Source organism: Phallusia mammillata, chromosome 7 (genome assembly GCF_965637545.1).
Source record: "Phallusia mammillata chromosome 7, kaPhaMamm4.hap1.1, whole genome shotgun sequence".
NCBI classification, from domain to species: Eukaryota; Metazoa; Chordata; class Ascidiacea; order Phlebobranchia; family Ascidiidae; genus Phallusia; species Phallusia mammillata.
In genome coordinates, this window is record NC_137258.1 from 9,666,511 (window position 1) to 9,684,295 (window position 17,785).

At 36.7% G+C, this 17,785-nt stretch overlaps 3 protein-coding genes across 4 annotated transcripts; 2 read left to right on the plus strand and 1 right to left on the minus strand.

Moving 5' to 3' along the window:
• The first annotated feature begins 1,209 nt into the window (after positions 1–1,209).
• Positions 1,210–7,627, plus strand: LOC145237397 (elongation factor 1-alpha-like). Its single transcript, XM_080100244.1, has 8 exons — positions 1,210–1,293; positions 1,479–1,670; positions 2,023–2,202; positions 2,273–2,445; positions 2,509–2,795; positions 6,095–6,351; positions 6,699–6,933; positions 7,235–7,627. Exons 2-8 carry the CDS (start codon positions 1,527–1,529, stop codon positions 7,351–7,353), a joined length of 1,395 nt encoding a protein of 464 aa, XP_079956370.1. The 5' UTR covers positions 1,210–1,293; positions 1,479–1,526; the 3' UTR covers positions 7,354–7,627.
• Positions 7,628–9,279: 1,652 nt separating this feature from the next.
• On the plus strand, positions 9,280–15,547 carry LOC145237179 (thioredoxin domain-containing protein 5-like). Of its 2 annotated transcripts, XM_080099947.1 has the most exons (8): positions 9,280–9,604; positions 9,981–10,071; positions 10,146–10,204; positions 13,129–13,444; positions 13,569–13,670; positions 13,746–13,880; positions 14,445–14,663; positions 15,068–15,547. In XM_080099947.1, exons 1-8 carry the CDS (start codon positions 9,435–9,437, stop codon positions 15,209–15,211), a joined length of 1,236 nt encoding a protein of 411 aa, XP_079956073.1. In that variant the 5' UTR covers positions 9,280–9,434; the 3' UTR covers positions 15,212–15,547. The 2 variants fall into 2 exon arrangements, with proteins under 2 accessions (XP_079956073.1, XP_079956074.1); XM_080099948.1 differs by lacking the exons at positions 14,445–14,663; positions 15,068–15,547 and adding an exon at positions 14,092–14,422 and having other exon boundaries at positions 9,311–9,604.
• LOC145237182 (putative ribosome-binding factor A, mitochondrial) lies at positions 15,380–17,486 on the minus strand. Its single transcript, XM_080099952.1, has 5 exons — positions 17,288–17,486; positions 16,877–17,072; positions 16,667–16,818; positions 16,170–16,321; positions 15,380–15,875 (listed from the first exon to the last, which is right to left on the minus strand). The coding sequence occupies exons 1-5, from the start codon at positions 17,383–17,385 to the stop codon at positions 15,670–15,672; spliced, it is 804 nt and encodes a 267-aa protein (XP_079956078.1). The 5' UTR covers positions 17,386–17,486; the 3' UTR covers positions 15,380–15,669.
• Between the last annotated feature and the right edge of the window lie 299 nt (positions 17,487–17,785).

Genomic DNA, 17,785 nt, shown 5'->3' on the forward strand with positions numbered 1-17,785 from the left:
TTTAATCCCAGGGCCACAAAATTACAGCTCATTTCACCTGGCCCTCGGCAAAACGTATGAAACACAGCTGTTAGTTAGGTTTATAAAGCAATATAATTTGTTTATTTGGTCCCGGTACCAAAATTTTCGTTTTGTTGCGGTTTAACCGAAATAAATTGACTGCAACGGTAGGCCCTACTTTGTGGCATTTTGGTCCCAGAAAAAAGAATATTTCTTCGTGGTGTTTACAACTTTTAACAAATAACGAACGTTGCAAAATACAACAATTATTTTCGGTTATTACGTCGCACAACATTTGTCATTTAAAAATAAACACATGACACAAGTAGGAAGTGGAACAGAAACTGACCTCGAATCCGTGAACTGGTTTAAGCGCTTCAATTCAGTAAACCCGAACCAGCTACCCTAAACTTTTGTTTGATGTTTAACCTGAACTGGAACCTAACAGGAAAAATGCACTCTGCTGTTTTTTCTTGTGTAATCTCAGCCACAAAATTATTAATTTGAAAACAATGCATCCCACCAAGAAACGCTTGAAGTGAGATAACAGCTAGGAGGGCGCATCAAAAAGGACAACTTGTAAGGTGTCGTGCAGTGCGATAGTCAAAATCTATTTGAAGTATTTTGAGGGTCTGTAAATAACGGGTAGAAATAAAAATTAAGCAAACGGGATCTTAACCGGTTTGAAACTGCAAACTCGTTACTTACCCGAGGATTTGCCCGAGTCAGTATAAAACCAGAAAATGCTTTTTAAAAAAAAAACTGAAACGAACCCTCCCTGAGCACAACATCGTTGGAGCTTTGATTTATAACCATAGCATATAGCGTGACGACACGAAATTTTAAGGAACTCTGTTATGTTAAATGTCCGGAACGAAATACCGGAATAAAACGTATTTCCTTCCGTTTCGTTATTTTAAATCTGTATGTTAATTTCTTTTTTTGTTTTGTTTTTTACAGTTTTGTTACCGTTCTGTTCCGTTCCTTTTTGGATCAACTAGCAACTTTTTACTTACACAGATAATTTATTTATGTGTCCAATGGGCTTCATGCTAATATTCTGGATTCGAATCCTATGTAACTCTTTTAATCATCGCGACGACCATAAAAATCCTAAGAATATTGACGTCAAAAGGCAGCGTTTTGCGATTCGCAACGTGGGCAAGGTTGCGTCATATCCGAATTGCGCAACTGCTTCATATAAAAGAACAAACACATTTTCCTTTTTTCTCGCGCTGTTAGGCGTATCACGTGTTTGAACCTGGAGCGATCCTTTCGTTTCACGACTCGTTGGTAAGTGGTTGCTTTATTTTTGTATCTGTTATAATCAGGCTTTTGTCGAGTGAAATTTTGTTTTGTTCTGTGTTGTACGTCGAATTTATTACTTTTTAAATACGTAGCGTTAAATAATTTTTGCGATTTTGCTTATGCACCTCGCTTTATACGTAGTTGTTCTTAACTGACTACAATTGTTGTAGCCAAAACCAGTTCAACTTCAGCCAAGCAGTTGATTAAAATTCGACACAATGGGAAAAGAAAAAATACATATTAACATTGTTGTCATTGGACATGTCGATTCCGGAAAATCGACCACCACTGGTCATTTGATTTACAAATGTGGAGGAATTGATAAAAGAGCAATTGAAAAATTTGAGAAGGAAGCCCAGGAGGTGAGTTAATATTGAATAGCAACAACCTGACCACAGGACAAATTGCATTTTCTAAAAAAATCTACCAATATATATGTTATACTTGCAATCCCGTTATTTTATGACATAAAGGGTGGTTCAGTGGCACTACTGGTTGATGCGAAGTAACATTTACTCCAAACAGCATTATATTAAAAAAAAAAATATTCTTATTACATCAACTTATTAACAACATTTGCCCAACTTACACTTAAAAAATAGCTACCAAGCTAACTGTAGTAAGACAACTGTAAGTTTTGTTTTTGAGAAGGAGCCTAATTTTCAAAAAACTTTTTTAGAAATGACACTCTTAAATGATTAATAACTTTTTTAGATGGGCAAAGGTTCTTTCAAGTATGCTTGGGTACTTGACAAACTGAAGGCAGAAAGAGAGCGTGGTATTACAATTGATATTGCGCTGTGGAAATTCAACACTGCAAAATATCAGGTCACAATCATTGATGCCCCTGGACATAGAGATTTCATCAAAAACATGATTACAGGAACCTCGCAGGTAATGTGCTTGTGGTCATTGTGTATATAGTTTTGCAATATTTTGATGTAGAAAACCCTTCACTGAACAGGCGGACTGTGCTGTGCTTATTGTGGCTGCTGGTGTTGGAGAATTTGAAGCTGGTATTTCCAAGAATGGGCAAACAAGAGAGCATGCCCTACTGGCTTATACTCTTGGTGTGAAACAAATGATTGTTGCCATTAACAAGATGGACAACACTGAGCCCAAATATTCTGGAGATCGGTAAATATATATGCGTTGAACTGTGGTTTATGTTGTGCCACTTTACAACGTTTTGCTTTATAGTTTTAATGAAATTGTCAAGGAGGTCTCAACTTACTTGAAAAAAGTTGGTTACAATCCCAAGACTGTGCCGTTTATACCAATTTCTGGCTGGCATGGCGACAACATGATTGAGCCTTCCACCAACATGTCTTGGTACAAGGGATGGACCAGGGATGAAATAGTTCAAAAAAAAACGAACAATTTGAGTGGAAAAACTCTACTGGAAGGTTTGGATGCTATCTCTGAACCAAAGAGGCCAACAGATAAACCTCTACGTTTGCCCCTGCAGGATGTTTACAAGATTGGAGGTATGTTCGCCAGTTTGTCCAACGGCTGTTTTATGCATGTGATCTGAGTAAGCCTTTCGTATCCAAAGTGCACAAAACCATGTAATTACCAAATTCAAACAACTTCACTGAAACATGTTTTTCAGTTAAATTTGGTGCTGTGACGAACAGAACCTGCAGCACTACCTTGGTGGCTGTTGTGGCATTATAATTTAGTGATGGGACGATACCAGGTTTTGAAGCGAGTACCGATACCGAGTACCACATGTATATACCTTCGATACCGAGTACTTAAGTGTAGTGTTGTACTTAGTTGTATATCGCTGGCTAATTTTTTTGCCGTGGTCGGGGTGCAGGCGTGCACACACACATGCCGAAAAATGTAATCTCCACATGATAGCGAAAATGATATACGTAACCTGGCGGAACCCTTTTCCTGATTTTGTGCTGTCCGAAGCAAATATAGGCCAAAAGTTGCCCGTATTCTTATGGTGTAAATCGGCCTTCGGTACTCGCACGTTGGTATCGAAAACTGAGACAAAATATTTCGATACCGAGTACGAGTATCGATACCACTGAAATCGTTCGATACCATCGATACCGATTACCGAGTACCCGTCCCATCACTACATTATATAATTTGGTAATAGAAGGGAATACATTAAAACCAGTGGACTATAAAATCATTGGTTAAACAGAATCAGTCAGTTTTAAATGAAGGAATATCTATTTCGCCTATGTGTTATTATCAGTTTTTCGAATTGATGCTTTTGAAAACTTTGTTCTAACATGTTTTAGACACGCCAAATTGTACAGTTTTAAGCATGCAAAAAGTTCAATTTTGGAACAAAACATAGTTTGATGGTAATTATGGGTCCCCTTCCCTGAAGGGGACACTTATTGATTTTACTCAAATTGTTTTGTTTTATTTCTTTTTTTTTCTTCCCAAAGTTTGTCTGACTCGTTTTGCCATCAAATGTTTGATGGATTCGGCTGAAATTTACACAGATGGTAGATATAGTTATGTAGATGCGCATCCCACTTTGTTTTTGTTGATAACCCCAGTATTTACCCCGCTAGCCCTCTAAAATGGGTGTTTTTACCCAAAGTTTGTCCAACTCGCTTTTCCATCAGATGTTTGATGGATTTGGCTGAAATTTACACAGATGGTAGATACATTCATGTAGATGTGCATCCCACTTTGTTTTTGTTGATAACCCCAGTATTTACCCCGCTAGCCCCCTAAAATGGGTGAGTTTTTAAACAGTGTCAGAATTGGCTGAAATTTGGATTTCTTGTATAGTATGCCATTTATAGGTGTCGATTGTTGTGTTCAACCCTGTAGTCCTAACAGTCATGGCAGTTAGGGGCTTGTTAACAGCCCTGTAACGTCAGAAACATTAACGGTTGTTGCTTAAAACACCTCTAGTGGTCGAAATTTTAAACATTGGCGGATTGGGCTAAAATTTTGCAGTACTATTGATTGAGTTATTGTTGTTTTTATATATTTTTTAGTTTGGGGGGGGTCTGGACCCCCCCCCCCCCCCCTTTTCAAAAATTTTGTGGGTAAATTAAATAGGCTCAAATCGTTCGGTTACGGTTGCGTGATAACAGGGAGTTGTTATCTCAAAATCGTGAGCTTCCAATCTCTTGTATTCGCTTGTTATCTAATCGCCAATTGTGACGTAACAAGGGTTTAACAAGGAGTTTTATGCGCTAACAAGCAGAAAGTTACGTTCCGGTTAGAACGCTGGTTTTAATTGGTTTTTGTTAGTGTTAAATGTACTAAATGCAACTGTTTTTGCAGTAAAAGAATGTAAACTGAGTAAAAATGGTTAAAAACGTTTAATGTTGTATTGTTTCTGTTAACTTTGTTAATAATAAAATAACTTAACAGTTTCGACCTGACAAACACGTATTAGTTTGCCCCACACAGGTAAACGTAATTTGTTACTCGCCAGGCACAATTTTTGCCTTCTGCAGTTACCAACTTTAGTGCGTCCGTTACATTGCGCAACTTATCAGTAGGATTGCCGCTTCAGAAAGGCGTTCAGTTCTTTAGAAATTGTTGCCCGTTTTTTTAAGCAACGATTTTGATTGCCTGACTGCAGTTTTGCTGAGTAAGCTAAATAGCAGCGGCGGGATTAGAAAACTACAAAGCTTTTGCTAAAATAATTTGTCGTTCTGTCAATTGGACAGGTAGAGAAACCGCCGAAAGTTGGGCCGGGTTTCGGTTTTGGGCCTGCTTACAATTTTGGACAAAGCGTTTTGCCGCTTAACGCGTCGTTTTTACGTATAATGACGTCATTAGGGAATTTCCCAAAATAAAACGTTGGACCCCCCCCCCCCCCTTTAAAAATTTCTGGATACGCCCCTGCTTACAACACCCGACTTTCTCATGGTTATCTCTTGAATTACATTATTTTCAATTTTACATGTGTGGGGACCCATGAGTTTTTGCCTGCAGAAATGACTAAGGTTATAAAAGACGATGGCTAATATGGGACCCAATACAAAATAAGCATAGGAAATATACTAATGTTTTAAAATAGGTTATAGTGTAAATGCAACCACAAAATGTGCTAAGCCACCCTTCTAGTTCTATTCTAATTTGCAAAAACGAGATGCTCTGATTTTAATTAAAATCTAATTTAAAATAAACGAAAAAAGGTATCTTAGTTTTCCAAGTCTGCTTATAGGTGGCAATTGTTGTATACAAACATTAAACAATGTCTGAATGGTATGAAATTTGGAAAGTTTGTACTAACGTAGTATGATTATTAAGCACAGTACCGTCGACCTTATAACTCCTAACTTTCTCATGGTCATCTCTTGAAATATAATTATTTGCAACTTTGCTTGTATTGGGACCCATGACTTTCTGCATGCAAAAACAAACTAGGTTTGTATATATAAAACAGTGTCTGATATCGGACCCAGTATAGGAAAAAATGTGTGTGCGTGGCCAAAACGTGCTGTTTTTATAACTGAAGTCCACAAGGAATTCATATTTTGTTGGTTGGTGCATTGCCAAGAAAAAAAACAACATTTTTATACTTTTGGTAGTATATCCCGGTTTGCTCGAAACGCTCAATTTTGTTATTGGGAGAGTGTTCCTTGTTATAATCTCTGGTCCATTATTTGAAGGCCCTCGGTTATTGTGTTTATCAAGTCCTATGGGAGTGATTCACCAGTTTAGTGATGGCTCTATTTTAGCAGTTTGTAGTAAAAATATATATATATATATATTTTAAATCCTGCTAGTTCAAGTCGGACCATAGTTGCGGAATATGGTGAAAACCATCTTTCTGGTTGTTTAGGTATTGGAACAGTTCCAGTGGGACGTGTTGAAACTGGCACGTTGAAGCCAGGCATGGTGGTCACTTTTGCTCCCTCAAATCTGAGCACAGAGGTGAAGTCTGTTGAAATGCACCACCAACAAATGAAAGAAGCTGAACCAGGCGACAATGTTGGTTTCAATGTCAAAAACGTATCAGTAAAAGAAATCAAGCGTGGCAATGTGGCTGGTGACTCCAAAAATGATCCACCATGCGCAGCTGCAAGTTTTTTTGCTCAGGCAAGTTGTCAACATTTTGCAATAATAGCTTTCCTGTATTGGGTGTAGTGAAAGTGTTGGCTTTAAGCTCACTTGCTAACCCACTGCCCCTAAAATGGGTGGGTGATTTTTTTAACAGTGGCCAAATGGAATAAAATTCTGACAATTGAGAAATGTGCTAAGTCGCCCTTAATAGTCACAAAGTCAAGATGTTGCATATAAACTGCAAATATGTTCGGAAGTCTCATTTCTATTTCTAGTTGGCTTAATAAATTGTAATAAGCATGATAGCAGGTGCTGGAACATATGTCAGTGGTTAAAAAGAAACAAACTATTTGGGACAATAATTATCTTTGTTTCACTTTCAGGTTATCATTCTCAATCACCCTGGCCAAATTGCTGCAGGGTATGCACCTGTGTTGGACTGTCACACTGCCCACATTGCTTGCAAGTTTGCAGAGCTAAAGGAAAAGATTGACCGTCGAAGCGGCAAATCACTTGAGGAGAATCCGAAATTTGTGAAATCTGGTGATGCTGCGTTGGTGACTTTGGTTCCTTCAAAACCAATGTGTGTTGAATCATTTCAGAACTATCCACCATTGGGTAAGTTGGAACGAGTGTCAACATGATATTTGTTTATTTTCAAAGTGAAATTTGGAAATTTATGGACATTGTTTTTTTATTTTTGCTAAACCATGTTAAATTGGTTATTGACCGTTGCAAACAAAAGATGGTTGACCCAACTGACTGTCTGTAATTATGACTAATGGTGTATGTAGCAAAATATTAAAAAAGATGTAATATTTCAACTACAAGCATATGGCAAAGTCAGCTCTGTTTATTGTTGCAGTTTATTAAACAGTATAGTTACCTTCATCAATTTTATTGTGGCTATTTGATGTAGGTCGCTTTGCTGTCAGAGACATGAGACAGACAGTTGCTGTTGGAGTTATCAAAACTGTTACCAAAAAAGAAGTGGCAGGCAAAGACACAAAGTCGGCCAAAAAAGCTGGAAAGAAGTGACTGGCTGCCACTGTAGATGTCCTCACATGGGAAACTCACCTTTGTTACAGACTCTGGCTTAATTTTCAAGTGGATGCTTTAATTACTGCTTGCATATTTTTGGTTTTCTTAGTGGTATCTAATATGTTTGATTCTAAAATTCACCGCAAACATTTTCGTAGGAAAAACTCATTTACGTTAGTGAAGTGTTAATCTAAGTGCATTCTGTTATTATTGTGGGGACTGTGTCGGCTGTGGCGTTGTTCTTGGTTTGAATACAAGCAAACCTGTAAAATGCGTACAATTTTTGCGAGCATTCTTATGTTAGGCTCTTGAGACTAGGACACGGACACTAACCAATCGCGAAAAAATGAAGTAAAGTGGAACTAAATGAAGGTTTTGACAATTTATTAAAAAATTTGGAACAAATGATGTTCGTTCAACGCTCGCGAGTTGCTGGGGGTCTGGTGCGGCACAACCATCAGTTCTGTTTCTGCTTTGTTCTCAGTTCATCGTTTTTTGGTTAGATGAAATTTTGAACCAATCAATTGCAGCGGATAGGCATTAAAAACACAAGGACATTACTGCATGGAATGAAAAGTTTAAAACCACAGTCAATGGAATTTCCCAAATCTTCAATGTTTCCTGTGCGTCATAACGACTGGATTGATCTTGAAATAGTTATTTTTTTATGCGACTCGGGCGTGCCACTTAAAAGCAGGCATAAGGTAATTTGTATTTAAATGCAGCATTTCTTTCAGTTAGGCATTCTTGTGGCCTGAGCATATGTTCAATCATAGAATACTAAACATATATTATATGGTTTAAATTATTTAAGCCAGTGATTCCCAACCTTTCCGTGGTCGCGTACCACTTTGAGGTTACGTATTGGAACTCATTAAAGTTCTACGAATCATAAGACTAGTGTGGCAGCACCTGCCTCGATGACGACTTGTTAAAGGCGGCTACAATGTAAACTATGATGTTCATTGCAAATTGTTTGGTGAGTCTGATCTTTGCATCTCAATAACAGCTGACTGATTAACAGCCACACATATGTATCTTCTTTCTTTGTATTCTTGAATAACGTTAAAGGCGAACGTTCAAATCAGCTACACATCCACATGGGATAAAAATAGAAGACTCAAAAATAGTCTAAGAATAGACCCAGAATAGACCAAAAATAGACCCAGAAAAGAGCCGCGACAAAGTCGTCAAAAATAAGCTATATATAGTAGAGCAAAATATTGGCTATTGTGTGAAACCTTTTTTTCTTTAAGTTATAGAATTCATTTTATGGCAAAGGTGCAATTTATAAAGTCATAGCGCCCTCGACCGAGCTGCTATGCTTCTTCTCAAGTACGAGCGGCTGTGTTCTACTTTAAACTTGAAACGGAAACGACAGTATAAACAAGAGGAAGTATGCGTAAAGATGAACAAACACCTTATGTTTGTGCAGAACATTCTAGAATAACTAAATGACTCAAAATATCTTATGACTTGCATGAGAACGGAAATACCAACACTTACATCCAGTTATAAAGAGGTTAAACACTTCCCCTGCATGCTGTGCAACATTATTGCAAACAACATGCTAACGTTAAACATAAACTTTGTGCACATTAATATCATGACCGCTACACTAGCCTACATGCACTATTTCTTGTGCGTCGGGGTTTGTCGTTTTTTAACTGGTTCTGGAAGCAAAGCCAGAGTCGAGGACAGATTTTGCGTTGTGATATTGGAAAGATGTATGTAAAGAAAAGTCATATCTTTGTGGTTCAAGTTTGCTGGGGAAGATTTGACATTTTTTCGCAACCCAATTTGGAAGTTTAGTTGGTAAATGATCCGCTGTTCTTTGTTCAAATTTGTTTGGTTTTAAGGTAGACCGTTTGTAAACGGTCTGCGAAAGGACGATTTTCATTGGTCGATTACGGTGTGCCACGATTGTTCTGCCAAATTTGATTCGATTGACACGTTTCAGAATTAGGCGACTCGTTCGACGTGTCAAGCGTTGTGAACTGTAACAACACACTAAAGTTCCAAAAGTTTGTGATTACAGCACGTTTTCGTTTTTTTATTTGATTAAGACCAAGTGAATCATGCATCGTATATGTCACATTTGTTTAATATTGTTTGTTGCATTTAAAACTGGCTCGTGCCAAGAAAAGGCACAAGAGAAAACGAAAGGACAGGAATTGGTGTATTCAGAGTCTGATTTTCTGGAAAATGTGGGCAAATCTCCTCACTTTGTAATGTTTTACGCACCATGGTAAGTTGTAAGTAATAGTTCTTTGCCAAATTATCGAGCAGTTATTTGTCAAAACATAATATACATGTTATACAGCAAATCTAGCAAAAAATGGCTAAATGTACACGCAGTTCCGTGTCTGTGTCTGGCTGCTCATATGTTAAACTGCAACCCAGTTGGGCCACTAATTTAAAAACAAATTGGGTTTGGCATAAATGGGGTCAACACTCACAAACCATCATTTCATACTTTACAGGTTTTTAACAGCTTTTTTCTTTATTTACATTGTCATATGTGTATTAACTATTAAGGCAATATAAAATGCTTCACAGCTCTATACAGCATATATGCCTGGAATATCATGATTTACCTAATTGTTGCGCGATTGTATATTCAGGTGTGGTCATTGTCAAAGGCTTACTCCAATTTGGAGCAAACTGTCTGAAGATATCAACCCCAATGATGCCATTGATATGAAATTTGCCAAGGTATGAAAAGTAGTGTTGTATGTAAAGTTTCTGAGGTATTATGAGCTGACAGATAAATACTATTATTGCCAAAGGTTGATTGTACTGGGGAAACGAAACTATGTTCTGATGAGGGAGTTTTGGGCTACCCAACGTAAGTACAATGTGCAGTGTTGTACACCATATTATACATATTGTTTTTGGTTATTTTTTATGCAAAATCAGTCAGTTTTATCGTTTGCCTATGAAGAAATACTATTTCAACAGGTGCACTGTGTAAGAACACAAGGTATAAAAAAGTTACCAAACAAATGATTTCAAATTCAAGGGTCTTATACCTTGAGCTTGCAACCAATAGGAAAAATCTTGCATTAGTGTTTCAGCACTGCCACATAAGGTTGTTAGTGAACCAAGTTTTCTTTGTGGTAATACATTATGTACTAATCTTATAGGACATTAGTTCTTAGCTTTTTTCTTTCGTACCCTCTGGATGACTAAGCACATGGGTGAAATATATATCATTAATTGATCTGATTCTGGTAAGGTGCTGTTGCTTCGTCAAATATTCATGAAAAAACTACACATTTACTCAGTGATCATTGACTATTGATGCCTACTATTTGCGGGAAAGATCATGTAACAAACACTAAATGTTCCCCTTTGGCAGATTTTGATAAACTTCCCCCAGTTTGTTTAACATGTATATATATATATAGAGTGTGAGATACAGAAAAGTGACCAGTGGAAAAATGATTGCATAGTCAACTTCTAGTGCTACACCATAATGACATGTTCTCTAAAATGTTTAAATTTCATTGAATTTAAACAGTGTCAAAAATGAATCATTTTATGGGGTAATAAGATATCAGTGGGATTATGCCATTTTCTACAAACCAACCAAATATAATCCAATTAGGCCATGTAATAAAATCTTATCTATTTTAAGGCGCAGTAGGGTTAGGGTTTAAGATAAAAATGACACCTGGCAACTGACATCTGATGATAGCATGTTCTACAAACTGTCCAAACATAATTATTTACAGACAATGTTTGAAAATCTCACCACTTACAGGTTTAACTGGTGGAGTTATAGGGCAGAGCAAACACATCACATTATTGCATTCTACAGACTGTATTGAGTTTCATGAAACTGGAACATTGCTCCATTTTAGGGGGGTAGCTGGGTAATTATGGGTCCCCTTCCCTGAAGGGGACACATATTGATTTTACTTGAATTGCTTGTTTTTTTTCTTTTGTTTTCTTCCCAAAGTTTGTCCGACTCGTTTTTCTAACAAATGTTTGATGGATTTGGCTGAAATTTACACAGATGGTAGATATAGTTATGTAGATGTGCATCCCACTTTGTTTTTGTTGATAACCCCAGTATTTACCCCGCTAGCCCCCTAAAATGGGTATTTTTCCCCCGAAGTTTGTCCAACTCGTTTTTCCATCAAATGTTTGATGGATTTGGCTGAAATTTACACAGATGGTAGATATATTCATGTAGATGTGCATCCCACTTTGTTTTTGTTGATAACCCCAGTATTTACCCCGCTAGCCCCCTAAAATGGGTGAGTTTTTAAACAGTGTCAGAATTGGCTGAATTTTGGATTTCTTGTATAGTATGCCATTTATAGGTGTCGATTGTTGTGTTCAACCCTGTAGTCCTAACATTTACCCCACAAGCCCCTGAAGTGTAAAACGTATTTGTATGTTACTGGTAGTGATGGGACGGGTACCCGGTACTCGGTATCGATGGTATCGAACGATTTCAGTGGTATCGATACTCGTACTCGGTATCGAAATATTTTGTCTCAGTTTTCGATACCAACGTGCGAGTACCGAAGGCCGATTTACACTATAAGAACACTGGAAACTTTGTGCCAATATATGCTTCGGACAGTACAAATTTGGGAAAAAGTTCCGCCAGGTTACGTATTTTTTTGCTATCTTATGGAGATTACTTTTTTCTGCATGTGTGTGTGCACGCCTGTACGCCGGCCATGGCAGATAAATTAGCAGGTGATATACAACTAAGTACAACACTGTACTTAAGTACTCGGTAATCGTACTCGGTATCGAAGGTATATACATGTGGTACTCGTACTCGGTATCGGTACTCGCTTCAAAACCTGGTATCGTCCCATCACTAGTTACTGGGCACCACAAACGAAAGATTTCTTTGGAGCAATAGTGTTACAAGGGCAACCAGTTGTATGTTGCTTGTTGGTCGTTTTTGTGCCATGGCAGTTAGGGGCTTGTTAACAGCCCTATGACGTCAGAAACATTAACGGTTGTTGCTCAAAACACCTCTAGTGGTCGGAATTTGCATCATTGGCGGATTGGGCTGAAATTTTGCAGTACTATTGATTGATTCATTGTGTTTTTTATTTATTTTTTAGTTTGTGTGTCGAACCCAATTAGTTGCCCTACTAGCCCCATAAAATAGGTCAGTTTTTTAAAGCGTTAAATAGGACATACTTCAAACAATATCTGGGGTGAATCTAATTTGATAGTTTGTATTCTACATAGTATTATTATTTAAGCTCAGTGCCGATCACTGCGTTTTACCTTACACCCGACTTTCTCATGGTTATCTCTTGAAATGCATTATTTTCAACTTTGCATGTGTAGGGACCCATGAGTTTTTGCCTGCAGAAACGACTAAAGTTATAAAAGACAATGGCTAATATGGGACCCAATACAAAATAAGCATAGGAAATATATTTATGTTTTAAAATAGGTTATAGTGTATATGCAAGGGCAATATGTGCTAAGTCACCCTTCTAGTTCTACATACCAACTAATAAATATAAAACCACAAGGATGAACTAGGTGTTCAGAAGGACCCCCATAATATTAGACTGTTATAATGCAAAATGTACAATTTGAGATTTACACAATGACATTTGAAACAAAATCATGTATGCTGAAAAACCAAATGAATGAAGCTTAACTGATTTGGGTGCTTTGGTAAAAAATTATGGTATGATTTGAAAAGTTGATAATATGTTTGCATTCCTAGTTTTACTGTAGTTCATTTTCACCTTTTAATAAAACGATTAAATCTTTTTAAAGATTGAAACTTTATCGCCCTGACCAGGAGACTGTAAGGTACACAGGTGGACGCGACATTGAATCTCTTCGAAGATTTGCAATCTCTTCAGATGAATCAACCCCTGATGCTGTGCAGCAAGAAGCACTAACACACAATGATGGGCTATATGATATCACTGCAGAAAGTTTTGATGAGCATGTTAGCAAAGGGGATCATTTTATCAAGTTTTTTGCACCCTGGTGTGGCCATTGCAAACGAATGGAACCGACATGGGTGGACCTTGCTAAAGCCCACATACCATCAACAGATATGACAGAAGATGTAAAAATAGGAAGGGTGAGTGTTATTTTCTGTGGAACAGATGTTTCTATGTAAGATTAAAGTTTAAGAGTATTGCACTCACAAGCACAGATTTCTTGGCTTTTAGTCAAGAAGCATTTTTAACAAATATTTTGTACAGATTGATTGCACTGCTCATGGCTCAATTTGTTCTTCACATGGAGTGAAAGGATATCCAACATTATTGTGGTTTAACAATGGCAAACTTTCAAAGAAATATCAGGCATGGAAAAAATATTTTTTTAAATATTTGATCTCTTCAATTTAGCTTAGTTGTGTAACTAGTTTCTTTGCACAGGGTTCTCGGGATCTAAAAAGTTTTGAAACATTTATTACTGAAATGAAAGAACTTCCGAGACCAGACCCAGAGAGCAAAGAAGAGGTGGTTGAAGCTCCTTCGCCAACTCAAGCTAAGGAGCCTGAAGAGGACAAGGTTAGTGTCTGAAACCAAAAAAATTCATTTATGTGCATATGGCCCAACTATTCCTGGCATTCACTTTTGAACCAATTATAAATCAGACATTTCATGACCTTAATAGTTAAAAAATGATTGTAATTGAACTGATTCCAACTTTGTTAACTTGATAACATTTGCTGTAAGTTTTTTTTCACCATGTAGAAGAGCACTATTTGTTTCATTTTAGACCAGGGGTGGGCAACCTACGGCCCGCCAGCCGCATCCGGCCTGCGAGCACCTTTTGAGTGGCCCGCAACTGGTATTTTATTTTGATCGGCCGGACGGAATGCATGTGTTGAAGCCCATTTTCATACCAAAGAGTTTTTAAATTAAACGTTGATAGTCATTAGTTAATTGGTAAGAATAGGCATTGTTACGTACAATGACAAAATCTTTGTGTGTTTGACTTTTCCTACATTGCTATGTTATTGCAAGACTATCGTTGCGGCCCGCCTCTGCTATATATCACTACTTTTTGGCCCGCGCATGCAAAAAGGTTGTCCACCTTTGTTTTAGACACAAACAAAATATTTGTTACAGAAAACCAGTGCAGTTATTGAGCTTGAAGAAAATAACTTTGATTTTCATACTGCTGTTGATGTTACTTTCATCAAATTTTATGCTCCTTGGTGTGGGTTTTGCAAACGGCTTGCCCCAATCTGGGACAAACTTTCTTATGAGACTTTTCCTGGCTCGCTAAATGTGAAAATTGCAAAGGTTGACTGCACTGGAAATGGCGATCTATGCCAGAAGTATGAGGTAAGCGACAACATTCATTTTAAGTCTATTATTTTGGTTACTGGTACAACTAAAAATAAACTATACTTACATGTAACGTTCGTCGTCGTGCAACAGAGTGACAGAAAGGATACATGATCACATTTGCTAGCTAAACTAGTGCTATTTCAATTAAATTTTCAATTGGCTGAAAATAAATGATTTTAGGACTTAAACAAAATAGGACCCAATGTGATGTGGAAGAGTGACATAAAACATGTTAAAGCATTATTAAAAAAATCATTTTAGTTCTTTTAATGTAACTTTAATTTGTTGCAATCAATCCAATTATGCTGGGGATTGATAACAAATGTTTAATGGTACCAACAATCAGTTTCTAACTAGTTTGTCATTGTCAAATATTATTTTAAAATGTATTTTTTCAGGTGCAAGGTTATCCTACCCTGTTGTTGTTCAAAGATGGTGAAAAAATATCAAAGTTTACAGGAAGTAGGAATTTGGAGGACATGAAGGATTTTGTAATTAATACAATTAACGCACTTCCTTCACAAGAAAAAGATGAGCTTTAAACACTTTCTTTATCTGAAGCTACATAAATCAACTTTTTTGTAAAGCTTAAAAATCAAGAAGCCTTAGTATTAAATTTTTAGTAGTGTATTGCATTAGCAAATTTATCAATGAGTTTTTTTTATTATATAGTCGAATTATTTTGTTTTTTTTATGTGGTGGTGCTTCAGTAAGGTGTTGTTCCAAAAAGAAACACTTAAAATGTATTTCATGTTGCAATACTAAAACAACTAAATTAACACAAATCTTCACTGTTATATATATATACCATGTTTGGCCACATTTGATGCATTTTGTATGTGTTTCAAATAAATTCATAGACATTTTTTTACAAAAAAGGAAGGGATAGACATTTCATCAAGCTGTAGTTTTACATAATAGTTCTGAAGTCCGCTTGGTATGAGATGTTGTCCCCAAACTGTGGCAATCGGTCATTGGTTGCAGTAATATTAATATTGTGTCACCTTACATCATCATTCGTGCCCAGCACAATGCCTTTTGGCAAAGAGTCTGTACTGTTAGTTGGAGGCAAATCATCCTGCTTTAACATCTTGAGAGATTTAACCTTCTTGGTTAAAACATTTTGATCAATTCCAAAAATTCGAGATGATGGACTACAATCCATGGTAGAAAATGTTTTTGAAACTCTTTGTTCAGTTTTTGCATCTGGCAAACAAAAACTTAATAATGTTGCAGCCATGGTGATGGATGATACCACAACTTTGTATTAGTGGTGTCAAACACAAGCCAAAGGCTAAACGCCTTATGTACATGCTGATTTTTGGTGTTTTAAGACATTAACCATACTGACTAGTCACTATCACTCACTAGTGACTAGTATAGCAAGGTTAGGGTAGTCCACTTTGTTGGGACTTCCAGGCAAGCCTCACTATTAGCAAGCATGTTGTAATATAACAGTGTTGTACAAGAAATTTCTAACGTATATGCATTAATAAGTACCTGTGCAACTTGTGTTGTCAAAGTTCACCTCAGAAAAAATGTGGTCCATTTGTGAAGCTGCCAAAATTCTGTCATTGGTAGCGAAATACAGCTTTGGTACATGCCCCACTACATGATTGTGCATTAAAATATGTCTGATGTAACCTGCGCAGCTGAAAAAATTGAGTGGTTGGCATTTGTGGTTAACACTTCTCTGTGCACCAAAACACGAGTGGAAATAACTCATGGTTGCAGCAGCTAACGATCACTTGCTATTTTAGTCCATATTATTTTGGTCAACAGTTTATAAAAAGTTATTTAGGTGGTATTTGTTGGATAAAATCCTTCAGAGTGGAGGTACTTAGAGCTGAAATGAGAAAACAAGGTCTTGTGTCTTTTTACAAGTAATCCCTAGGATTTAAAAAATTGAAATGAAGTTAGCACTATGTGGAAGAAATTAAAAGTTTGTACAGTTAGCTCTGCAGGTTTTAGGAGAAATAAAATGAAGAATAAGTTACCCATTTAGTAATTCTGTAATTTTTTGGTCATGCTTTGACCCAAAAGGCTTCCAAAATACCACAGAATTAAATTTTGTACTCATGGAAGCAGAAGTTATATGCACTTGGTAGTTTTTTAGTTCATCACCAACTTGGCCTGAATTAATAACCTCCTGAAAAAAAAAATGCATGTTTAAAAGTTTTAATCATATCATGCAAATAACAGCAAACCTGTATCTCTTTCACCAGAATAGCTTCAACAGTCCTTTCTCTCCACAAAATATTTTTGTTCACAGGAGCTTTTAATTTTCCACCACTTAGTTGAACTGAGGAGATTGATATTTTATTATTTTTCACAGTGTCATAAATTTTGTCTTTTTTTCTTGATTCGTATTTTTTTAGAAATTTGGCAGTGGTTTCCTTGACTCTAAAAAAAAGTTTTGTTATTGCTTGCTGAGAAAGGACAACATTCGCTTTTGTACTCATTATTCGTCATTTACAAAGTAATAGGCAATACGTGTGATGTCAACATAAAAATTTAACACCGTGACACCAATATGCATACACATACTGGGCTTACATTTACATTGGACAAAGAGGAATACTTGTTGAAAGTGCATTAAAATAAACCTTTTTTACCACCTTCGATCGAAGTTTTTCGAATGCTTTTCTCTTTTGTTCCATACAGCTGCCGAACGAACTTGCCTTCCAAAATTAATTTGGAACCTTGTAGTATTCATTGTAAAAACAGTCAATCAGAAAACAGAACATTACAAAAAAACAGTCAATCAGAATCAGAACATTACAATTACAAAACAATCACAGATATAGCGCATGGGCGGTCAAGCGTAACAAACTTTTCCATGTGCAACTGTTCATCTGGAACGAAAAAATATTATTTTTTATATGTCCAAGCAAATTCAATTTTTTCAGCAACATTATTTGTTTCTACCGTTTCTGTAGTTTGTTTACGTAGTAATGGTAATAATAGAGACTTGCAGTCAGTCAGCCACCACTGCCCAAGTAACAGAATGTTAAGTTGTTAACATAGCATTTAAATGTGTGTTTTGCGCTAAATAAAGAAATTTCAAAACGTATCTTACAAAAACAATGCATTGATTCTTGTTTTGGGCGAGGACT